This window comes from Cornus florida, unplaced genomic scaffold (genome assembly GCF_030987335.1).
Source record: "Cornus florida cultivar Cherokee Brave unplaced genomic scaffold, ASM3098733v1 CherokeeBrave_3.0.0_Hap2_Chr02, whole genome shotgun sequence".
Classification (NCBI taxonomy): Eukaryota; Viridiplantae; Streptophyta; class Magnoliopsida; order Cornales; family Cornaceae; genus Cornus; species Cornus florida.
In genome coordinates, this window is record NW_026775572.1 from 26467932 (window position 1) to 26494397 (window position 26466).

The 26466-nt window shown below is 36.1% G+C and overlaps 1 protein-coding gene across 2 annotated transcripts; it reads right to left on the bottom strand.

Moving 5' to 3' along the window:
• Positions 1-1442: 1442 nt before the first annotated feature.
• On the bottom strand, positions 1443-25742 carry LOC132294395 (embryogenesis-associated protein EMB8-like). 2 transcript variants are annotated; one of them, XM_059792241.1, is made up of 14 exons: positions 25270-25738; positions 23819-23908; positions 17041-17102; positions 14882-14982; positions 14320-14409; positions 12952-13074; positions 11199-11276; positions 10361-10446; positions 10144-10192; positions 9651-9707; positions 9453-9583; positions 3724-3807; positions 2904-2973; positions 1444-2255 (listed from the first exon to the last, which is right to left on the bottom strand). In XM_059792241.1, the coding sequence occupies exons 1-14, from the start codon at positions 25524-25526 to the stop codon at positions 1821-1823; spliced, it is 1713 nt and encodes a 570-aa protein (XP_059648224.1). In that variant the 5' UTR covers positions 25527-25738; the 3' UTR covers positions 1444-1820. The 2 variants fall into 2 exon arrangements, with proteins under 2 accessions (XP_059648225.1, XP_059648224.1); XM_059792242.1 differs by lacking the exon at positions 3724-3807 and having other exon boundaries at positions 1443-2255; positions 25270-25742.
• Between the last annotated feature and the right edge of the window lie 724 nt (positions 25743-26466).

Consider the following 26466-nt stretch of genomic DNA (forward strand, 5'->3'; position numbering starts at 1 on the left):
GATGGGCCAACACAAAAATCTATTCCAAGCTATTCCAACTTCCTAGTAATGTCTAGACTAAACTTGGCTTTTCAGATTTCTCGATCTAAAGATGTGTTATTGTTTATTAATGTATAAGGCTGTGTGTATATATATATATATATATATATATATATATGTAAATATATCATCCGTGTGGTAAAAGGTTTCTATGTTAAAGTGAGATTAAAATCAGAAACTAAGGATGGTTGTTCTCACTTGGCTTTCATCAAGAATGGGTGTGTATAGGATTGAAATGAATGGTGTCACTTTTTATACAAGAGTTATGGATCGTGCATTTAAGTCTCAGCTTATGAGGCCACTCGTAGGAATTGACATGAAGTTCAAAAAATGGAACCCTTGGCCAGATGTATTGCTACTGTCTGATCATTCAAATGAGATATTTGGATTCAAAACCGGAGTCCCTCAAACAGTTTCTTTCTGGTCCGTACATCTGTTTTGTGGGTGTTGGAATGAATCAGATAGTTTCTCTTATAAAGAATTAATTAATTAAACTCTTAAAATGAATCCAATTTTCCTCCAACAAAATTAATTAATTAATTAATTAAACTCTTTGCCTTCCTACTCTCCTTGTCCTTCTATTCTTAGTTTATTTGATATACCCAAAGGTGGATGTGTTGTATTTATTTATTTTATTTTTTGCATTTTTTTTCTACATAATCTCATGTACTTATAGCGGTGTTCAATTATCAGATTTAAAATTTTCAATTACTACATGATATCTAAATAAAAATCTTATTTTCTAAACCTTCGCCTAATCTAGAATATGTGTTGTAAAACCATTCGATTAGCTGATCATGGGTCTACATGCATTGGGCCAACCGATCATGTGATCCTTGGGCCTACTTCATAATCCACACACAGTTCACACATCAAAATGGCATGAAAGCTTATACATAACCATTAACCTGGCTTTACAATCATATGATAAGAATGAATTATGAAAATGAATTATTTATGAAAGGGGGTTTAGAATTTATGTTTAAATTATTATTATTATTATTATAGGTGTGAGAGGTTGTATTGTGTCTCTTGATTATAAAAACCATATGGTGTATATTGTATTTATTTTTTATTTTATTTTTTCAGTATTTTTTTTTATTAAATATTGATTATATTCTCATTATTTTAAGGAAAAAAAATAATGTTGGTTATGTATATTGTATTTATTTTTTATTTTATTTTTTCAGTATTTTTTTTTATTAAATATTGATTATATTCTCATTATTTTAAGGAAAAAAAATAATGTTGGTTAAAACTTTTGAGAGGTTGGAGTAAATTAAGAGACGCCCAATTCCGAAGAAGTCCCAAATTAAGAGACGCCCAATTCCGAAGAAGTCCCAAATTAAGAGACGCCCAATTCCGGAGGAGTCGCTAAACAATTAAACAACAAATTAGAATTAGTACTACGCAATCCATCCTTTTGTCTAAAAATGTTTGTCTAAAACTGTATGGTATTTGTTCATATGCAGATGCACAACACGTGCGTTTACAAATTACAAACAAAATGTTCACACAAACTGATAATTGGTTTAGCAAAACTATATGGTATTAATTATTTGATAACACTGTTCTGTATTAATTAATCACGATTAATATCCAACGGTATAACAAGAGGTTCCGAATTCATTTTATTCCAATAATTTGATGCACATCCAATTATATAGATTTTAGTGGTCCCTGAGGCCCTTCGACGAATGATCTCCTTTTTTCCATCAGCAAGAAACAGTGGACTCATCGTCTGTATTTGCTTTGCATTTAAAGCTATACAGCAATGAATACTACCTTGTCTGCATCATTGTTGGGAACCCATTTCTGAACTTCTTCTTTAAGAACATCAGAAGAGCTGAACCAACAAGCGGCCAAGTCGTTATGATGGCAATGTACACAAGCAGCCATATCGATTTGCTACTCTGTTGTGAAAGAAGGTCCACGCATCTTCTAATAGGAGCAACTGCACTGTCAATATCTTGTTTGGGGGGCTGAGCAGTGTCACCCCTCGAATGCTTTTCTTCTCCTGTCGTATGATTGTTCGTTCGTGTAGCTAAAAACATATCGTCCTGTTCCCGCTGAACCATATGCTCATTGGGTATGTCTTCTAAACTCATTGTTTGCCCATTACCCAGTGCTGTCACCATCCCATCATTCATGACATTTACATACGGAACTTGATCAATTGAAGATTCTAGAGGACCCACAGAGGAGGGAATTTGCATCTGCAATACATAATATCAAACCATGTAACTTTTAGAGATTAGCAAAATGTGGACATGAAATCCTTTTCATAGAATTTTTCTTAGATGTCTTATGCTTCAACCATATGAAAGAATAAAATCACACATAATGATTTCACTAAACTATAAAGGAAAATCTTGAATGAGTATGCAGACCTCAGCAAGCACCTATCACTTATTGCGCTAATAACTTGCAAGTAGAGTATGGTACTTGGTAATAAATTGGTCCCACTGTGAGATATCAACGATAGCAGATTGATCGGATAACTATGCAGCACAAACTTAATTATTGTAGATGAATTTTTATTAAAATCCAAGAGAAAGTTTCAAGTCAGCTGATTCAAAACCATATTATCATCATAATACACTTTCAATATCTGGGGCTCAATTTTATACTTTCAATAAAATGCTTCTACATAGCGCACACACAATTCTATGCTTTGGTTCATCAAGAAGCATACAAGTCTTTGGTAAATTATGAAGCTTGAGAAACTCATAATGAGGCACATGCGTCAAATGCTCCCTGCTTTCTTTATCACATGGACATAATTTATGTGTAAATTCCATATATTTTTTGCTACATTTCAGAAGAGAACAAGAGTTACAAGAGGATAGTGAATGTTTTTGCACCTCCTTTTTTGGGTGGATTAACGAACTAGAATGTACAACACTCAGGAATTCATCAACAGCCCTAACCCACCTGCAAAGGTAGAGAAAATAAACCATGTTTATTGATATGGACAATTAGATATCAGAAGAAGGCAGGGCACACAACTTCAACAAAAACATATATTAGTGCCTGAAAAACAATGTCACAAATGGATTTTCCAACTAGAAAGGGCCCGTTGTTAGTTACAATGGAAAAAGATCTAGCTGACAAGCGCAAGGAGGCCACAGGTGATGGTCTTTAATGGATGCTCAACCAAAATTCTGACGTGAAACTCAAAATATGCATGCATGTCTATGCATGTAGGTGCTATACCGTACATGCTTCACAACTCTTCTTATGCCATCTGGAAATAGGTGTAAATGACCAAATGGAAGTAGAACAACCACCCCCCTCCCCCCCCACACCCCACACGCACACACCCCACACGCCAACAAAACAAACCAAAAAACAAAAATGAAAAAAAAAGACCATGGGGGAAATTAGGAAGAAGAAAGAAACGGCCACTTCTGGATTCCCAAGTTAGGTCTACTTCTCCATCTCCAACATTCTATCTCCCTATTATTTCCATTGAATGTTCATAAAGCAACATCTCACCGCTTGAATGTATGCCCCTAATTTTATAACTGAAGATGCAGCATAACAACAATGAGCCTTGGAATGTTACTTCACAATTAGTAGATGGGGGCTCCAAAGTGGACATAGAAGTACACTCACAGTTACCGTAAAGGCGTAAAATGGATTCGGTAGAAGTTCCACACAATCTGAAAATAAATAAATTACCACAGGCTCTTGGCAGTTGTCCCCTCGAAATATGCTAGGTGTCCTCCATGAGATGTGGTAGCTAGGATGATATTCTTGTTCAACCTATAAAAATCATATAACATGTTAGTTTTTTTTCCTAGTTGGTACTAAAACACACCCCCTCCAAGGAATTGTTTGCACCCAAGAGGAGTCAAACCTTAGACCTGATGCTTAGTGAGGCACCAGTGACTTAACCACTTGGGCCAACCCCTTGGGGTTCATACAACATAAGCGTTCTTGAGAATATAGTAATTTAATGTTGTAAGGTGTTATGATATTTTGTATGTACTGTGTAACATTCATAAGAAATAAAACTATAATAAATTAAAAATGAATTTAACATAAATATTTTCAAATATCACTAAATACTCTTTACCTATGAATCTACCCATAGATTCAGGCCCATTTTTGGGATAGATATATTCATACCATGTCAATATTCCACATTGTACCAGAGGGTAGCCCATTTTTCTTTTCATCATCTTTTACTGATAGCACTCTACCAATATGCAACAATGCTTGTAGTCAATTGCCCAACAAGTCTTTTTTCTAACAATGCTTTAAAAACTAATGCAAAACTTGAATTAGACTTTCAGGTTTTCTTCTGTGGGGTTAGCAAGGTTGCCTATGGACTGCAGTAGCTATATCACAACAAACAAACCAGAGAAGAGTGGTATAGAAGAGAGGATTAGGGCAAATACTTAGAGAAAGAGATATGGCAATGAAGTCTTTACCTGGAATCCTTCTCCTCTTCAAATCTGTCTTTCCATTTTTACTCTACCCCTTTTTATACCTTCCTTTTACACCTTTTGGGGGTCAGTTACACATCCCTGAAATCCAGGTATGACCTCCACGTGTCCATCCCCTAAGCATCTGGCCACTTGATGACAAACAAGATATTCCCAGATTCCTCTTGGGTTTCTTGGGTCTCAAGTTGCATCTTGCAGCGTATCCTCCAATCCACTAGCTTCCTCTAGATTAACCCCCAAAATGCAATGCCAGCTCTCATGACCGTACAAGGTGAGCTACGCAAGTGATCCTGGGCGCCTCATTTAACTTGGTGTGAGCAAGGGTGGACCATCACTAGCCATTCCATGGTTCAAGACCAGGATGTAGTGCGGTTCACATGCCTGTTATGAATTTCATGGTTGAGTCACTATGTTCCACAGTGACTTAATTATGAGGAGAGGTCACGTCTGGGATACTGTCATGGGCCTGCAAAAAGTCCTAGCACACATTGAGACCTTCATGCATAGATGGGCCCTGCCATGTGTCGGAATCATAGGCTAGGCTTCCATTGCCCGGTTCTCAAAGGCCCGTGCCATGCTCCTGGGTTATGGCATGGGCCAAGGGTCTACTGGTTCTTTGGCCCATATTGTAACAGCCCACCGAGCTTTGGTAAAAGTCCCCAGGTACTGCTTCATTACCTGGGTGGTTATTGTGATACCCGAGTGTGTTAATGTGCTGCTTTTATTTCTTACTCTTACATCTGCCCTGGTGCCTTATGAAACATCAGGTCTCAGGATTAGACGCGGAGGTGGTTTTTGGGGGGGGGGCGCAAGGGCCATGGCCCATCAAACTTTTTGAAAATTTTTATTACTATCTTCTAAATATTAATTAATTTATAAATATAACCCCTAAAAATCATTAAAAAATTCAATTGGCCCCCCCAATTTTTTTCAAAACAATTACATATTGACCCAAAATAGAGAGTTCGAAAATAAATTTTGTACGTGTCTTCTTGAAATTTTAAAAAAGTTCTACTTGAACCCTTTTGACTGTGCTTTTAAAAGCTCGAATATTGTGAAGAAGTTCATTATTATTATAGTTGTTATTGTAACACATTGTTAATTAATTTACATATACACATGTACAATATCTATTATATTAATTCAAGAGAGAAAAAAAAAGGGGATAAAAATCATTAATGTTCCATCATCATTTTTTGTCAAACATTTTTGTACAATGATATCTACAAGAAAAATATCTAGAATTATATAATAATCATTATTGACATCTTGCTTAATTTAAAATTATTTTATTTAGTTAAAATTCATTTTTTTTTTCTTTTTCTTTTTCTTTTTCTAATATTTCATCTAGGTATATCTTTCGCCAGTGAAATCAAAGTACTCGAAATTTAAGAAAAATTAGATTTTGAAAAACTGAAACAAAGAAAATTTGATTCTTTGACAATACTTATTTCTGTACATCTTCTTTTTTTAAATTGTAATTCATCGTTTTTCTCCATATTTTCCTTTCTAATCATTTTTTCGTCTATTATTAAGTTGTATTTTTGAATTTTCTCAATGTATATATACTATAACTAGTATTTATAAAAAATTGGGTGTTGGGGGGGGGGGGGGGGGGGGGGGGGGGGTTAAGTACCAACTAGGAAAAAAGATAAAATAAGATTCATTTAGGGTCCGTTTGGTTAGACAGAAAGTGAAAGTGAAAGAAATGAAAATCAAGCTTCAATCGTTCATTTGGTTAGGAGGAATTTTTTTGAAGGAAGTTTTGAGAAAAAAAGTATGGATTGTATGAAAAGAAAAATAAAATGATTCTACTTACCAAAACATCCTTGTACTTTCAAATACTAAAAAAATAAATAAATTAGTTTTAGATGAATACTCTTTATACTCGATTGTTTATATTAGCAAAGAAATAGTAAAATATGGAGGTTAATTTTTTTTTTTGGGTTCGGAAGTATTATTAAAAATAATAACATAATTATTTATATTTATATCTAAATTGTTTATATGTAGATGGAAGAGTAATGGAGAAACAGACTTGGGGCAGAATAGGAAACTGACAGTTGTTGCGAAACTTTCCCGTGTTTTATGTGAGAATTATTTTGGGAAATATTCATTGTATGTGGGAATTCTATTTTCTTCAAAATTTTCGGTTTCCTGCTAACCAAACTGCTAAAAAAATTGAAAATTTCCTTTTTGGCCAGTTCATGCTAACCAAACGAACCCTTAAGAGTAACATCTGGGTGCAACCTGCTTGGTGGTGTAACTTTCTCATCAATGATTCCAGTTGCCACAAAGCTAACCGTTGATTGGGTATTAGGAGTGACTCAAGGATTTGTTTAACTTTTTGGTTGGAAATTTTCTTTATGGGCTGATAATAAAAGAAACATAAATCATTGGTGATCATGTTCCAGATTACATATTTTGAAGGCCAGGTACAGTACTTCATATGCAAGGGTCTACTAGGTATTGGTGTTGGCAGACTTCATAACAAAAGGTTGTTTTGTAATCGAGTTTCATTTATTTTATGCACTTTGAAGATTCTGAAATAAAGATCAAGTAGAGCAAAGAAAGGTAAAAAGGTAATTTTGCCTCATGAATCATATGCTCACCAATTAGCGTTTCCTTCCACATATTCACTCCGTGAAATGTGCTTAGTACTAACATGCATTATAGAACTTATATACGAGGTTTAAAGCTTCAAAACCTGGTTCATATAAACTGCAGGACAGTTGCATGGCAAGCCTACTAGACTAAGTCCAATCGGACAAAGTTGGAACGGATCAAACATTCTCCAGTTTCCTATTTTGATTAAAAGACTACAACCTTACTTGTTTTAGGTAGAGAATATACATGTATATATGTGCAGGATTCACTTTACCCTTGCCTGGTGCAGTGGTAAAATGTTCAGGATCTCAAGCGAGAGACGAATCCTGAGACCAGTCATTTTGTGCAAATAAAGCCAAAAGGTTAGACCTATATCCAGGATTCCAATTTGCCCCTCCCAGCACCCTTGATTAACAGGGACCACACAAGGTAATGTCCCTTTTTTGTATAAGTTCTATGTTAGAGAGAGAGGGAGAGAACACTCACACAAGAGAGTAATACAAAGAGCATATAAACATGTCAAGAATAACAACTGAGAGCATATTTTCATGTTCATCATCTATTGCAAGCTGAAGAAATCAATCACAAAGTAAAGAGCAGATAACATTGGAAAGCATTTGTAGATCGACAACTACAGAGTTCAGGAAGAACACCTACTGTGAGTCTGGATCTGAGATAATTAGAGGATTTTATTTCTTAGGTCTGAATCTGAGATAGGTAGAGGATTCTATAGGGTTTAGAATCTATAATCAAGGGGTGTACCCTTTCTTTACAAAGTGGATTGATTTGTCTGGCCTAGGGTGTGAGGATTTCAGTTTACTTTTAGCTGCATTCAAATATAACTGTTAAGAGTAAAAAATTATCTATTGTTGGTCGAAGAATTTTCAAGACCTATTCACCCCTCTCCCCTTTTTCTAGGACTCATTTGGAACTTTAGCGTACTGTCACAGACTTGGACCTTTCCAAGCTCACGTGCGGCCTTAGACACGTTCACGTAACAGTACTCTAACATATCAAAGCATAAAGTGATGATCCTACTGTCAAGGACTCAAGGTCCAACTAAATTTGTTACAGCTAGTTTATTTGGACATACAATTTTTCCTTCACAAGGTTTTGATTATTTACACAAAACACTAATGAGGTAGAAGGAGAAGGATCACTAAGATTTTCTATTCGACATTTTGTCCATCATGTCTCTTAGTACCTTCCCCTTGCGTCTTCTCTTCCTTGCAGTGACAAGTGCTCCGACAACGATAGCATACAAGAGGAAGAAGGTTATAAAATTTCACTGCAAAATAGTAAGATCTCAAAGGCCCATGCTTACAGAACCTGTTTTTGGTGCCTTTTTCTATTAGCTCCAGAGAAGCAGCTTTTGACAAAACCTTTTTCAGATACGTGTGTCGTAAGAAAATCATTGCCAGTCACACCGAGTTTTTCCTCCAGAATACAAAAGCAGAGAATTGTCTTCCAATTCAATAACTTTGTCAGACTCCAACTTTTTAAATACTTGTATATCTACGCAATCTAGCAAAAGAATTTGACACTTCTAAAATCTCCTCTTTTTTTTTTTTTGGGAAGGTGGGGGAGCGTGTTAGTTCGATGATTGGTGGACAGAGATGAGAGTAAAATCATTTTTTTTTTTGGATATCCATCAAATAATGTTTTGTGAAGGCACGCAATGTCTTTCATAATTGCATCTAGATCCGTGTAGCCTCTTTTATCATAGAATATACTCTAATGTGGACAATCGACCACCACAGATCAAGTGGAAACAGGGTGGGGCCTATGTCAGAGGATTAGAGCATGTGGCTATGAACAATAGTGTTGGGGCTCTGAATCCCTCTTCAACAAGCTTATTTGAAGTGGCAACTGACAGCCTCACAAGTACTTGACGCCTACATAATTATATTTATGTAATTATGACACCGGAAACGGCTTAGCCCAAGTGGTATCTCCTCCTTTCAAATGGAAGGTTGAGTTTTCGAGTCCATAATGGGACAATAATGGATGGATGGGTGTGTATGATTTACCTATAAAAAATTATATATATATTTATGACAAATTGGCAAACAGATGATTTTCAGTTTCATCCATCTGAGGGAGTGTTAAAACAAAAAATATTTGTCAAATTATAGAGCATATAATACTGCAGAAATCAAAATTGTTTACTTTATCTAGCTATTAGGTCGCTATTTCAAGAGTTTCTTCCTAAGCATGATTTAGCCCTTTCATCAACTAAATGCAATTCTCTCTTTTTTCCCTATTGGTTAAAAGTGAATGCAATTCAGTAATTTGATGATTCGAAAACCAAAGAATATTTCAAAATATACATGAAATTTGAGGACTCCATACCTGCATTCATCCCAAGGAATGGCCTCCATTGTACAGACTGGATCGTCTAAGGCACTGATGCAGAGTAGCGGCACCATTACGTTTCCCACAAAACCAGCACTGCTACAATGCCTGTAGAATGTATCCACTGTCTGGCAAACAGAGAAAGTATCTTCAGTAAATCAGTCAAAAAAGTGAAAATAAGTCGAGGATTACTACCTCAAAATTTCCAACAAGGCAAGTGGCGTAAGTGTCAAAGTCTCGAACTGAACGTGACTGTTAGAGTACAAGGAAGACAAACAAGAAGATCACATCAGTGGGAATATAAGGGTTTAAAGAATGGACCTCCAATATAGCAATACATAAATCATCAAGTGAATATTGTTTGATAATAAATGCATAAACGCATATCATGTGTGATATATATCCTTAATGAAACACTTCATTGACTGCAAGCAAGTTCTACAAAAATAAAAGCTTAAAAATATGAAAAGTCCCCCACGGTTGGAAAGGTAACCATTAATTCATTAATACAAACAAGCTGAGAACACCATCCTTCCAGTAAGTACTGTGTTTTATTACATGAAATCTAGCATGAATTGGAACTCAATGATAAAATTATTAATCCAAAACTTCTTTATCATGATTTAATGTACTATACTTTCATAAAAAAAATGACCCAGTTGCAAGAGAAAAGGAGAACATAGATGACCTTTATAATGCCTTCCCAGTCTGCAAGACGAGATAAGATGGACTGGTGCCTACAAAGGAAATTCATATTTGGTCATGAAAAACTAAATTCTATGGTGCAAAATAAAAACAGAACCATTGAAGTGATCAAGTGGATTTACACATAGAATGACCACATTAACACTAACACTGTTATAAAAATTTCACTGACGAAAAACTTGATAAGTCATCAAACATACAAGTGGGCATAACCTTTTAAGCCAATAGTTAGAACTTTGTCATAAAACTTCTGTACAAGCCTGCGATTAATGAATCTGTCACATACCTGCCAAAAAAGGAAAAAATAATGCAACTTGGAGTAAAAGAGAGAGTAAACTATAATCTAGTATGGTCATAAATAGAAAGATTCTTTTATTTATTTATTTATTTTTATTGGTAATATAGTCCTAATAACATACATGAATTCAATCAATGACAAATGAATATTGGAACTCAAAAAATATTAAAGTCGTGAACTAGTTTCACAATTTGATTAAGATAATACTCTGTAAATTTTAAATTCTAATTTATATCAAGAAAGAAGCAGGAGAAGGAAACTGGGTTAACTACTAGCAAAAGAATGAAAAATATATCTCCAAACTCTAATTCATAACTTCCTATACTGACTCTTTCTAACACATTTTGTTCTTATATCAATTCATTAACAGCACTAAAGTTCAAGATTCCAACACTCATAATCTTTCAGTAGCCCTAGAAAATAAATGTTAAGTCTCAAGAGTGCACAACTAATCATGAACATCAACACGAAAAAGGAAACCGAGACCCATATCACAACAGGCTATAAAATGAGGACTGTGAAAATAAAACATATTACGGACAGTGACCCTCTATAGTGAGCTTAGTGCAAGGACTCTTTGTAACTAGAACATATTATGGACAGCGACCCTCTAGAGTGGACTATAGTAAAAAATATTAAGTATAAATATATAGCAAAAACTAATTTTAAAACATGGACTTTGATGCAGAGATAGTTGAATGCCAATAAAAAAATTTCATTTCCCAATATCAAATACTAACCAATAGGTCCCAAGGAGAACATATAGCAGCAGCCCCAACAATAGGAATATTAATCCCATCCTCGCCAAGATATTTTACCTGAAATGATAAATCCGAGTTAATAAAGCTGGCCAATTCACAGTGTGAACTGGCGTTTGAACCCTTCAAGCCTTGAGATATTAGAGGGAACAGGACAAAAGCTGGCCAATTCAAAGTGTGAACTGGCGTTTGAACCCTTCAAGCCTTGAGATATTAGAGGGAACAGGAGAAATTGGATGTCCTGGAACTCTAAAACTAGCATTCCCTTGTTATGCATATTCGGAACTGAAGCTACACTCATCTAAATTCTTAATATTCACAGCAGCATCATTGGCTTCAGAAAAGGTATTGGGGACATTTCAGCGCTACCAACTTACCAAGTGACTCACCCTTACGGGGGCTGTTTCCCTTGGATGTTAGGGTGACTGCAACAGTCAAGACTCAACAGGAAGTCGGCATTAACCAAGCTACCAAAAAAGTAGCTTCTATAGCCACTGGTCTCACTCATTCTCTGGGAATCACCTTCTCCAAGACAAGCCCCAAGAGGACATCATTAACTGAGCTACCTCAAGATTCTCATACTTAAATGAGTCTCAGCTCTGTTAAAAAGAACTCGAATCATCCTTTGATAATCACTAAATCCTCGTCAAAAAGAAAAAAAATTAAAAAAAAAAAAGAAAAGAAAAAAAAAGAAGAAAGAAGCAGCTGAATTCCTCAAAGAGTTTCAGATGGATTAAACTTCGTCAGTCAAAGTTGTCAATAAATAGTTTTGGTCCTCTGTTCTCTCCCTTTCTCTCACTAGAGGCCCAGTTTGGTTGGAGAGAAATGGAAGGAAAATAAAAGAAAGGTAATGGAGGGAAATAGGATATTATGTTTGGCATAAATTATTAAAGGAAAAGAAAGGAAATGGAGGATTTGGAGGGATACATATAAGGCACGATGAGTAACTTTGTTGTCCTTCCAAAAATGGGAGGAAATGGAAGAAACGGGCAACAAAGTTTAATAAAACTTTTCTAATACCGATTTTGTCCTTATTTTATAAAAAACAAAAAGAAAATACCAAATGAGTCCTAGGGCATTTTTTTAATTCTATTTAACCCTTTATTTGTTTTCAAATTGTTAGCACAAGTCTTATCACTTCTTACTTGTATATTTGTCTTTTTAATGTGAAAGGGTATAGTGGTAAATTCATTAAAAAAAATTCATTTCCTTTCCTTTTTGTCCCCAAACATGATAAAGTGCTAACAGTATTATTTTCTTTCTTTTCCCTCATTAATCAACCAAACAAGATGAGTGGTTACCACTATTCTTTCTTTTCTTTTCATTTCCTTTCTCTCATAATAATGTTATCCTTTGTTTCTTTTCCCTCCTGTTATACCAAACATAGCCTAAATTCGGTTTGTGCAAGTGCGCCCATCAAGAAAACCAAAAGATGCAGCCCAATGTGAAGTTTGATGACCTCTACCTCTACCTCTGACCTGTTTGACTTCTGTCAATATAAGGCCCTATCTCATATCTAATTTTTACGTATTTTTGGGCCTGGACCAAAACAGCTTTTGTTCTTGTCCATAAAGAAAGTCGGAATGTGACCAGATTTTTTTGAAAAAAAGTATCTACTTACAATTTTTTTTTGATAAGTGAAAAAAAGTATCTACTTACATAGAAGGGGAAAACAAGAAGGGAAAAAAAGAAAAAGAAACAAAAGAAGGAACACAAATCAATAGAATTTATTTACCAGAATATTGGCACCGATGCTAGTTCCTACAGCAAATAGAGGAGCTTCTGAGTATAGGCAATGAATATGGTCAATGACTTTACGTATATCATCCGTCCAGCCAGCATTATAGAAGCAATCAGACTGCCCAATACATGAACAAGAAAGAGACCTAAGCGGTTAACTATATATAAGAAGCATTATTCATATGCCGAGAAACTTTTGAGTGATATCTAACCAGCACTATAATACATAAAAAAAAACTACACATGAAACATATAACCAGAAACAAAAAAAAAAAAAGGTTTGTGTGATATGCACCTCCAGCTTAACAAGTGCTACGCTATGACCACGGACCATTATAAACTTTGACCCTACTTCATGTCTTTATCCTTGTTCCAAGTGCTAAAAAATGATTATAGGATATAACAAATGCTTGCCTTACTTCATGTCTTTCTCCTTGATAACATGTGTAACCAGAGTGGTCTTCATAGGGGTTTCATCTGCTTATACATATACTTGCCCTTTAATTAAAATGAGGCCACATAACTGGCTGGCCTTGAAAAAGTAATTCTTTTCCAACTACAAACAAATAAAGATAAAGATAAATTCTACCAATTTCCAATAAAGAAAATTTCACATGCTTCTTTGTTAAAGAAATGAAATTTTAAATTATTTATCCATAAAATTGGCTCCTATGGTAGTTTCCCGAAACAGCTTCCTAGAACTATGTTCCTCTTGAAATAAATTATCATACGCTACTCCTCTATATACCGTCCTTTAGACCTCTATCCTATAACAAAGGCAAATCATTATTCTCTCCTGTATATACTATCCTTTACACCTCTAACCCCATTAAAAAGCATGTTAGAATTCTCTTTTGATACTATATTAAAGGCAGCAAACCATCCAGAACCTCCTGTGCATATCACCTAGCAACGCCCCAACGGTCATATAAAGGTAAATTTCAGACTTTAAAAAAAAAATTACATTTCCTTTGTGAAGACTAGATACCAACTCTCAGAAATCCAAGCCAAAAAAGGCATTAAATTTCCCTCTCCACAATGTGTTAGGCCTGTTGGTGTATTAAATGTACAATAAACACCTTGAGGATTTTTATAAACCACTAAAAAAGTGTAGAGGCAGGAGATACAATTAAACTTCCTTCAATAATTAAACCATTAAAAATTACATTTAGGGCCTGTTTGGCATGCCCTGTTGATTCCGTTTTGTGTTTTGGTATCTAATTTTAGGCCCAAATCATGCTTGGGACGGACCATTGTTATTTGGCATAGTGTTAAAACAGATATGAAAAAAATAAATAAATAAAGATGTAACTACTCAATAGAAAAGAGGCGGGGTGGGGGATTTTGTACAGGAAAATATTACCGTTATTGATATGCCGCCAAGTCCCCGATGATTGCTCACAACAACATTCCAGCCATTTTGCGCCATCTTGAAAGCTAAATGCTTAATGTACTGTCACATATATTACACAGATAAAATAAAAGAACTAAAAGGAGGAACAAATAGTCGTGACTCCTGTCCTAGGGGAAGGGACACTCACGCCTTGACAGAGAGATGGAAAGGAGGGAAAACGTGGCGAACTACAAGATGCCACGTCTCTATGTCACATGCATCACATGACAGGACTAATATATATAGCAGTACTGGCATGACGTAAAGACATAGGCCCGTGACTGCCATCTAGCCTTTATTCTCTCCCCTAATACATCTGCACTACATCCCTTTTTCCTGTAAGTTTTCAGTCCCGCCAGTCTGATTCGGAGCATTCCCCCTTTCAGCACTTCGGACCATTACAAACCCTTAACTCAAGTATCAGACCACATACTCCTAGCGCATCATAGTCAAAATGAGCTTGGACAATTTTTTTTTTTTTTTTAAAGGGATTGAAGATATCGAAAAAGAAAGAAACGTGAAGAAAACTTACAGCAGAAGCAGAATCGCTTGTTAAGCCAGGAATCACTATTATAATAGGGGTTTTATCCTTTTTAAATAATGCCCTGCTCACTTGCAATGCAGATTCAGGAACTACAAATATCAAATATAAAAGTTAAATAGAACCCTAATCCTCTCTATATGAAAGAAAATATCCATCCATTAAAAGGAATGCAAGAATCAGCACATAATGTAAACCATAAACTATTACACGTGCATAAGTGACCAACCTTGGAAACACATGTTACTATGTTACAAACTAACTACAGAAACACTAAATGTACTAGAGTTTTTGTGTAATTTTTCATCTGGACTTTGTCTAAATCAACAAAAGATTACTCCAAAATCGAACCCATTTAAGGTCTAAAGTAACAGTATAATATATAATGCAATTATAGAAAGTATTAATAAAGACACTGCAGAATAGTTGGCCATCAGATATTATGAACAAAATGTGTATTTAACAAGTATATGTGGTCAGTGAAGCACAAAAAGACACACGCTAGTAAATACATAAGACAATTTATCATATTATAATTTCGTATCACATTAGATTTTAATACAATCCACAAAAGCATTTGGAATGCAACAAAACCAACTCATTTCTCCACCTTGACAAGTGCTGAATGTCCCATCAAGCCATGTCATAAGTATCCAAAAAAAATGGTATCTGGATGCATATTCTTTTATGGAAATGAATATTGTTTTGCATAGTACCAAAAAATATGCAAGCTAGACAAATATATAATGCAAACACAATCTGGTTCACAAATTGGATTGGTCCACATAGCTAATTTGAGATGGGAATGTGAATTAATGATATACAAATAAGAAAGATTCGATTTCCTTTCACGTAAGGATGAGCCTGTATGGGATTTCCCCTCTGAACAGGACCTAAAAGAAAGTGGCAACTGACGTGAATCAGCTAGTGCGAGTCAATCGAAATGAGCAGCAACAGAAACTTCTAAAGCTCGAAGCAAAAGAAAGTGGCAACTGACGTGAATCAGCTAGTGCGAGTCAATCGAAATGAGCAGCAACAGAAACTTCTCAAGCTCGAAGCAGAGCTTGAGGAAGTAGTGGCTGACTTCCAAGCTGGCCATGATATGGTTGGTTCAAGCTTGTGAAGTGGAGAAGGATCAGCGATAAGCAGCCTCGGCTGTTCCATCCGCCAGTCCCATCAATAAGGAGAAGATTTTGCAGCGACTAGTCATTGTATTAGGATTTCAAGGATTACCTATTGACTGTAAACTCCATATTGGCCAAGCTTGCCTTATTATTAGAGAAAGGGGAGTCCTTGAGGCCGAGGCAGGGGAATTTCGAGCCATGCAAACCCGAACAATCCTTCGAGATGCATATCTTGAAAGCTCTGCCTGGAATGGAAGTTTTAACATAACTAGCTGACCTCAAGCTTGGTTTTCCTTTTTTTTTTTGGTGCTTGTATAGACCTGCCTGAGGCCTTTCTTACCTCAAAATCACTGGCATTGAAGATTCTCAAGGTGTTTGGAATGATTCCAAAGAAGATGGGCACCCCTCTCACTTAAAGGCAGCCTCCTAACCTGTGGAACCTGCTTGCCCATTGGATAAAAAAATTCCGAACGAACTGAGGGGGAGGATTTACCTGTGTAATAACTCAACGTCCTGATTCCTAACTGACTTGAAAATGGGGGGTTTGCTTGCTTGCTTGCTTCCTAGCTTGTGCAATCAATGAGAAATTCCTTCATGTTAGCATTAGTAAGTAAAGAATGTCCAATTTCATGGAATTTAAGCGAGTTCCTAAGCAGATCACTCAAGTCAGAAGGGTCATTTTGTTGCACGCCTTTTCCCTCACCCACTCGTGTTTGCCAACATATGAACCCGAGCCCGGACTAAAATGAATTTGGGTCCCTCCTTTTCAGCCCAAGCCTCTGCCAAATTCTACACAACACTATCCAAGCTCAAAAACAGATTCGGGTTGGCTTTGGTTCGGGCTCGGGTTAGCCCACCCATGTTGCAGCACTAGTGAGTATGCAATCCAATGTCCGTAATTTCTTAGGCCTTTTACCCTCCATCGTACCCAAAGAAAAAACGAACTAAAGTAAAAGTAACCATTTCAAGTTACATAGTCATAATAATAAATCCAAAACAAAATAAGCAATGAGAGGAGTCAATTACCATCAGAATTCATCAGCCAATCCAAAGCTATTGTTCCACCATCAGATGTATGAAATAGTTGCCTGCGGACAATAATACATTAGTACTAGCTAAATAATTATTATACTGAAAAAATAAAAATAAAATTAAAAAAAGAAGATCTAGATAATTGCTTAACCTCCAAAAGTAGATATCAATCCTATATTACTTCGTATGTACAGCAGGATGTAAAATGCCAATTTTGTACTTAAAGATTAAATAGCAAAAGATGAAGAAGATTATACAATTAGAAGAAGAAAGTATTATTGTTCACTTTATTACAAAATTCCACCTCTGATGCGGAGTGTTAATGCTTTCATAAAATAGCATTCATTTGCTCAAGGAGGAAAGGGTGAGAGAGAAGGAGGAGGGGTAGGTGGAGGGCCACACACAGAAGATGAAAAAACACTTCACATCTCAAGTACACTATTTTTAAATGCTCATCTCGATTTGGTGCATGCCTTTCACACTCACCCTACTTGCTAAATATACCAAGCAACAATGAGCTGGAAGCTCCTACTTTCATTTGAAACTATGTAAAAGGTGGGTTGGTGTAAGGTACACAGACAATCACAAAACTATGTCAAATCTTTATAATGAATTCTCATAACAATATTACAACTAAAAGTAATAAGAGAGACAAAAACATTAGACTAGTAACACAGAACATACAGATGCTAACCGGCAAGACTTATGAGCTTATTGTCATACGGGTCCTGTCCCACGTCGGATTGGGATGGGGAGGGTCTTGGGCTTATAAGAGCATGTAGGAAGCACCACCCAACAACTTAAGCTTTTGGTCAGTTTGAAAGCGTCCAGCCCATTACAAATTAAATGGCACTTTCCCAGAAAAGCTTGAAGCCCAAAAGGGGGCATTTCAATTTTGTAGGAAGGAGATCAATATTTTTTTTACAAGTAATAAAAGATGTGTCTAAAATCCCAGCAATTATTTTTAAATTTTCAAACATTCAAAAACATATGCCTATATATATATAAACTGATAAAAATGACCAGCAATTGTTTTTAATATTTTACAGATATATTCACAAACATAAGCATAAAGTAGAAATATATAAAAAGAAGAGAAAAGAGAGAATTGCGTAAAGGCTTGAATGAGATGAATTACTCATTCACAACTCTAGTATTTATAGATAAAATGAGCACATGCTCATATTACAAGAAAGGAAACTAAATTAAATAAAAATCAAATCACAACTTATTCTAAAGCATATTCTATGGCATATTCTATAGCATAGTCAAATCTCTGCTATTATGGTAAGTTATACCATAAATCGTGGTATCATAAATGCTAACACTCCCCCTCAAGTTGGTGCGTAGATATCTGAAACGCCCAACTTGGATAATGCATTCTCAAACACAATCTTGCTGATGCCATTTGTAAGAATGTCTGCAAGCTGCTGGGAGCTTGTGACAAATGGAGTGCAAATTTGACCAGAGATGATCTTCTCTCGAATGAAGTGACGGTCCACCTCTATATGCTTAGTCCTGTCATGCTGAACGGGATTTGCTGCTATGCTAATGGCAGACTTGTTGTCGCAGTAGAGTGAGAATGGAAGCGACACTGGAAGGCACAAGTTTGTCACCAAGGTTTTCAGCCAAAGCGACTCACCGACCCCAAGAGCCATAGCCCTATACTCTGCCTCTGCACTAGATCGAGAGACAACATCCTGCTTCTTACTGCGCCAAGTAACCAAGTTACCACCAATAGTGGTACAATAACCTGAAGTAGACCTTCTATCTGAAATTGATCCTGCATAATCAGCATCTGTCCAAGCCTCAACACGTAAGTGACCATGATTAGCAAACAAAATACCACGGCTTGGACACCCTTTTAAGTAGCGAAGAATCCAAATAGCTGCATCAAGGTGTGGGGCACGAGGAGAGTGCATGAATTGACTCACGACACTCACGGCATAAGCAATGTCAAGTCGAGTCATGGATAAATAGATGAGCTTCCCCACAAGTCGTTGATACTGACCAATATCTGACAACAACTCCCCCTCAGAATCAGCCAACCGATGATTCTGCTTAATCGGAGTATCAGCAGGACGAGCGCCAAGCTGACCAGAAGTAGAAAGCAAGTCAAGAACATACTTGCGTTGAGAGATGAAAATGCCAGTCTTGGAACGAGCCACCTCAATGCCCAAGAAGTACCGTAGGGGACCAAGATCCTTAATCTCAAACTGACGGTCAAGATAGCTCTTAACCTCATTAATTCCGGTAGTATCATCGCCGATAAGAATAATATCATCGACATACACAATAAGAGCAACTGTCTTACCGCCTGAATGACGTTAAAACAAGGTATGATTAGCTGCACTTTGATGGAAACCAAACTTGAGCATAGCAGTGCCAAAGCGATCAGACCAAGCTCGAGGAGACTGCTTGAGGCCATATAGAGAACGACGAAGATGACATACCATACCAGAATGAGCAGGAGAACGAAAGCCCGGAGGAGGAACCATGTACACCTCCTCCTGCAAATCACCATTAAGAAAGGCATTCTTGACATCTAACTGAAATAGAGGCCAAGATCGAATTGCAGCAACGGAAAATAATACACGGATGGTATTCATCTTGGCAATAGGGGCAAAAGTCTCTTGATAATCTATGCCATAAGTCTGAGCAAAACCCTTGGCAACCAATCGGGCCTTGTAACGAACAACTGACCCATCTGGATTGTGCTTAACTGTAAACACCCAACGACAACTCACAGCCTTTCGTCCAATAGGAAGCGGAACCATGTCCCAAGTCTAATTTTTCTCAAATGCTTGTAGTTCTTCTGTCATAGCATCACGCCATTGAGGTTGTGCTAGTGCATCTGCAATACTGGAAGGAATAGGAACCGAGGCAATAGAAACAAGAAAACTCCGATAAGAGGGTGAGAGAGTATAATCAGAAACAAAATTAGAACTAGGGTAAGTACAAGAACGTTTATCCTTTCGAAGAGCAATGGGGCGATCATCAAGCGAAACAATAGCTTGAGAAGGCGGAGCTGGTGCCGAAGGAACAGGGCAGTCGATCGTGGGAGTAGAAGCTTATACCTGTTGTCTCCGACTATAAACCTGTGAAAAAGGAACAATTCCCCCTGCTGGAGGGGTATCACGAGGAGGAATTATAGAAGAAGAAACAGGTAATGGTAGAGGAGTTGAAGACGGAAGAAGGTGATCATTCATTATATTTAATGGGAACCATTCACTCTGAGAACCAACTGAACCACTATAGTATGGTGTATGCTTAAAGAAAGAAACATCCATGGATATAACTGCCGACGACTGGGAGGATGGTAACACCTATAACCTTTTTGAGAGTGAGAATAGCCTACAAACACACACTTCAAAGCCTTGGGGTCAAGCTTTGTACGAGTTTGCCCAACTGTTGAACAAAGCACACACACCCGAAGACTCGCGGAGGAATAAAAAATAAAGATGAATTGGGATATAAGATTGAGAGTGGAGCCGCAAAGTTAAGAATCCTAGAAGGAGTCCTATTAATGATGTAAACAGCGGTAAGAACTGCATCTCCCCAAAATGACTGGGGAACATTCATACCAATGCAGATTGCTCTGGCTAAGTCAAGGATGTGGCGATTCTTTCTCTTAGAACGACCATTCTGTTGAGGAGTTTTAACATTAGCCAGCTGATGCTCAATCCCAAATTCTGTACATAACCGTTGTACCTCCCCAAAAGTGTACTCTGTACCCTGGTCAGATCGGAATTTTTTATGGTACGACCATATTGAGTCTGAACCATTGTCATAAATTTTTTAAAAATGGTGTATACCTCATTTTTGGTTTTCATAAGATAAACCCAAGTAACAAGACTATGATTATCAATAAACAACACGAAATATCGAAATCCAAGACTAGAAGTAACTGGGCAAGGACCCCACACATCTGAATGAACAAGATCAAAAGGTGTTAAAGCAGATTTATTACTATTAACAGGATAATTGGAACGAACATGTTTAGCCATATGACATGTTTCACAGGATAAATCTGACACTGCCACGTTACAAAATAAGGAAGGAAATAAATGTTTCAAATAACCAAAATAAATGTCCTAAACGCATGTGCCAACGCATAAGCTGGGCTTTATTAGATGAAACAATATTAGAAAATGAAGCTGAATGTGCTTGAGGTGACAAAGGAACATCCAACAGGTATAAACCGTCTACTTCACGCCCACTGCCAATCGTCCGTTTCGACACCAGATCCTGAAAAATACAATGAGAGGGAAAGAACGTTACACTACAATTTAATTGTTTGGTAACGCTACTAACAGAAATAAGATTTGTAGTCAACTTTGGAACATGAAGTATATTTGACAAAGTTAATGAAGGAGTAACTGATATGTGACCCTTCCCAGCAATGGAAGATGGAGAGCCATCCGCAAGGCGGACCTTGCGTTGGCCAGAGCAGATACTATAAGATTGGAAGAGTGAGGACATACCAGTCATATTGTCTGAAGCACCAGAATCAATGATCCATGGTGTTGAAGATGTAGATACGCTATGTGCAGACGCAATAGTACCTGAGTGGGCATAAGTGGAGGTTGGCTGAGATGATGCCTCCATTTGGTTGAAGAATTGCTTAAACTTGTCCAAATCAGCTTGAGTCAAGGTAAATATGGCAGAAGATGTAGAGGCAGGGGGGTTGTCAGGAGTTGACAACGAGACTGGTTGTGTAACAGAATGTGCAGAGGATCGAAGCTGTTGTTTCTGTTGCGGTGGACATCCATGTAGAGCATACCAACGAGATTTGATGTGACCTATTTTTCCGCAATGGTCACACCATCCACGTTATCGTCCCAGAGGAGGACCGGTGGTAATGCTCTGAACTGACTGGGATGGTGAAGTTCCTGAAAGGTTGGGAATCCGAACTTCCATAGCAGAACGATCAACAGAAGCAGCACCTAATGGATGAGTCCGACGGCTCTCATCTGACAACACATAGGAATATGCATCCTCAAGAGTAGGGAATGAAGATAAGCCCAATAAATAAACACAAGCATAGTCAAACTCGTCGTTCAACCCGGCAAGAAACTGAAACACTCGATTTTTATCCACAATTCCTGCATATAAAACTGCATCATCTGGATCCTTCAAAGAGTGGAAGGAATCATAATATGACATCTCCTCCCAAATAGCACGAAGCTTGGCGATGTAACCTGAAACCGTCAAGTCACCCTGAGAAATCCTGGTGATATCTCGCCCCAGCTGGAAAATTCGTGCATTATTCTACCTCTGAGAATAAGTGCGTTGAACTGAATCCCAAATCTGCTTAGCAGTCTTCATAAACATATAGCCAACAGCTATGTTTGGTTGCATCGAATTAACTAGCCAAGACATAACCATAGCGTTATCTACAAACCACTGTGGATATGCCTTCTCTGACTCAGCTGACTCTTTCTCAGAACCAGTAATATAGCCAATCTTGCCTTTGCCACCAATAAACATCTTGGCAGACTGTGCCCAAATCAAATAGTTGGAACCATTCAACTCTACTGTGGTGATTTGAAGTCCTGGATTTTCTGATGAGTTGGTGGGAAAAATGGCACCACCACCCACAGAACGTGAGCCAAGAGAATTAACAGTCGAGGACCTTGAATCTGCCATAATCTGTCACACGACAATTAAAAAAAAAAAAAAAAAAAAAAAAAAAAAAAAAAAAAAAACCTCCAAAAACATCACAAATTCTGTTAATAAATCAAAGGGTCTCCTCAGACCATTCCCGAAAAATCCAAATACATACCTTTTTTAAGGAGCGCTGCCCGCTTACATATAGCCAGACAGCCTCCTTTTTAATATTCGGAACCTTTTTGTAAACTAATTTTTTTTTACCCAAGCCCTTCTAGGTGTTGGAAACCAACTATCCCAATTTACCCAACCCTAGAAGAGTGAAAAAGAAATTGTAAAACTTAAAAATACTTGTTTTCGATCACAAAACAGCAACACAGAAAAACATGTGTAGGCAACGTCACACGATGTCACAAACAGCCTAAGGTAGCTGTCGCACAAGTAGCATGGCTGCTGAAAGGTGTGGAAAGGTGTTGGCTCTGATACCAAGTAGAAATATATAAAAAGAAAAGAAAAGAGAGAATTGCATAAAGGCTTGAATGAGATGAATTACTCATTCACAGCTCTAGTATTTATAGATAAAATGAGCACATGCTCATACTACAAGAAACGAAACTAAATCAAATCAAAATCAAATCACAACTTATTTTAAAGCATATTCTATGGCATATTCTATAGCATAGTCAAATCTCTGCTATTATGGTAAGTTATATCATAAATCGTGGTATCATAAATGCTAACACATAACATAAACTGATAAATTATTAATTTTTATACATCATTGTCCTCACCGTATCCATGTATTATTCTTTTAAAATTTGTTGTACTAGCATACGGATATCTTGTTGCATCAATATCCCAGATAAATTGCCTATAACATGAAGGGACAAACCTGGCACAGAAATTCACCATGTACATACACCAATAACAATTTAAAGAAAAAATGCAGCATGATAATTAAAACTAGACAATTGAAATATAATAAAGAAAAGGTTAGATGAACTATTCCAGGAAGAAAATTCGCCATGTACATCCACCAAAAACAATTTAGAGAAAAAAGCTGTAGGAGAACTAATATATATAAAATGTATGCATCCATCCATATTAATGCATAAATAGAAAAAAATGAACAAAAAAAAAAAAAAATCAATCAAAATACCACCTCCTATAGCTGAAAACAGGAGGCCTGCCAAAGAAGCTCAGAAAAGCAGTCTGAAGATGCGGACTAGCGAGCCATGGTGTAGCCATATACCTGCAACATTAGACGGGAGGATAACTAAAATATATAAAATGTATGCATCCAAATTCCAAAAATAAGAAATTCATCTTCTAATTAACTTATAAGCAATTTAATAATTAGAAAAGATAGCAAATGTCTTATATGATGTTATGACCTTAGATAGAGTGAAATGGCAGTGACGTTAGGACCTTAGATAGAGTGGAACGGCAAAACAATATCACGTAGCCGACCCCAAATAGTTGAGAGAAGGCTTATTCGAGTTGAGTTGAGTATAAGCAATCTAACAATTATATGGAATAAAAAGAAGAAAAAACACAAACAAAAAAAAAGGAAAAAAAAAAAGAAAAGAAAAGAAAAAACTGCATATTTTGAAGCCAATATATGAGCAAATTACAAAAATAAATAAACCAACACAATAAAAGCACATTTTTGGTGACTTCAAGATATTCACAGAAACTCTAATAACTCCAAGTTTAATCATAATTATTCTAATAAATAAACCAACACCATAAAGTCCCGTAATAAATTACCAAACAAAAAAAATCCCCATAATACAAATTTATAAAATAAGAACTCTAAATTATATTATTTAGCCATTAAATGAAAAGATAAATAATAAAATCAGTAAGACAAAATTTAGAACTGAAACTCCACATCAGACCATGATTTTTTTAGTTCTTGTACTAATACTTAAAATCATAACCACATATCTTGTAATGCAAGTATTGAGACATTGAATCATAACCCTACTATTTTATCAATTTAGGAAAAATATTTAACATCCTTAAAACAAGCACAGGAAAAGCATGTAATTCGAATCCAAAGCTAACAAAATAAATGTTGTGGTTGCTTAAACACTGTAACATGAAACCACAATTCGTAAGGTAAGTATTGAAAAGTAAAATTAGAGCACCACTATTTAATCAGTATATATACATTTTTTTTTTTTTTTCCTAATTGGTACTCACACACACGTGCCTCCACGGGCCTGTTGATCAATATATATACAGTATATATTACATAAACCTTCAACAATACCTTAAAAACTCATAAAACCAAATGATTTGGAATGCAGAGTGTAAACTAGGATCTTGAAACAATGCATCATTTTCCTAAATATTTTTAAAAACAAAAAAAAATCACAAAACCACAAACTTTCACGTCCAAGTAATAACTAAACCTCAAATTGATGTCAATTATTCCATGGGTGTTAAAAATAGGAAGAGAAAAAATATATATACATATCCACATCATCTGAATTCAAAAGCAATAACAAGATTCCACAGTAAATCATCATCATAACTATCCTACAAATTAGTTTTCAAAAGCAAGCAATATAAGTTCCAATTACGACGGTTTTTACTAAGTTTGACCTTCCGTGAAGAATTGGACACTTGGAAGCGACTTCTTGATACACCTCAGAGCAAGAATTGAAGGTCAATGAGACGGGTTGTCCTCTAAAGCCCGTGAATATATCTTGAAGAATGTGCATTTCAAGAAAGTAATAGACGAATGCGAGAAAAATGCATAGAAACCCTAAAACGTAGTGAGATATGGGTATGAGAGAGAGCGCCCTGAGCAAAAGCTCGTATGGTGAATCGGAGCTCCCAATCGAGTTCGAGCAATCCATAGATGGACCTGAAACCCTAGTTTCTGGGAAGAATGTGCGAGTGTGTGAATGTGTGTGTGTGTTGGGGACCGTGGGGTGGAGAAGGTCAAGAAGTGTTGAGATGAAAATACAAAGATACACCGAGGACGGGATTTGAAAGGTGAAGAGTTGCTTTTCAGAAATAAGCTGGTAAAGCGACTGAGACGAGTTCTTGAAAATTTTCTCTTTTTTTAACATTTTTTTTTTGTTCTGATAAATTTCATTTCCAAACAAAATATATATATATATATATATATATATGGTTAAATTTCTAAAGCGGACATGAAAATCTGAAATAAATGAGTTTTTTTCACTAAAATGGTCACACATATTAATTAAAATCAACTTAGCTTACATATATCTATATTTATATTATTATTAAAAATAAAAGGAGTCAAGGTATTTTAATTCATTTATAAATAAACTAATTTACTTAATAATCAAACGAGGTATCAATTAAAATAAACCTTCTCAATTAAAATAAACCATATAACTTAAAATAAAAAAATATATAATAACAAAATAGTCCATTTTAAAATTTTATTTTTCACTTTCATTGAATTGAGCAAATTATCCTCAACATGTCTAAAATCTACTAGTAAGCTTCTTTTACTTTTGAATTTCTTCTCCATTGTGTAGGCCATGTTTGGTACTGCTTTTTGTATTTTATTTTACCCTAAAACAAAGCAAGTGTTATGGCAAAAATTTAGAGTAAAAATTTCAGAAGCAAAAATATGTATAACATGTTTGGCAAGTTCTTTAGTTTCAAGAAATTTGAAAACAAAACATGTTTGACAGAGTTAAACTGTTATCAAAATTGCTGAAACAAAAATAAGAAACATGTTTGGTAAAATGTGTTTTTATTTATTTTTTAAATTTTAAAATATATTAATACATTATTATTTATATATAAGAGTACATG

Excerpts from the sequence above, each read along its gene's own strand:
- LOC132294395 (XM_059792242.1), bottom strand. The coding sequence starts at position 25,742 with ATGTTAAAAAAAGAGAAAATTTTCAAGAACTCGTCTCAGTCGCTTTAC. Across the intron at positions 23,909-25,269 it reads TGTCCAATTCTTCACGGAAG|GTATATGGCTACACCATGGC; the intron begins GTCAAACTTAGT and ends CTAATGTTGCAG. Across the intron at positions 14,983-17,040 it reads TTGGCTGATGAATTCTGATG|TTCCTGAATCTGCATTGCAA; the intron begins GTAATTGACTCC and ends TGATATTTGTAG.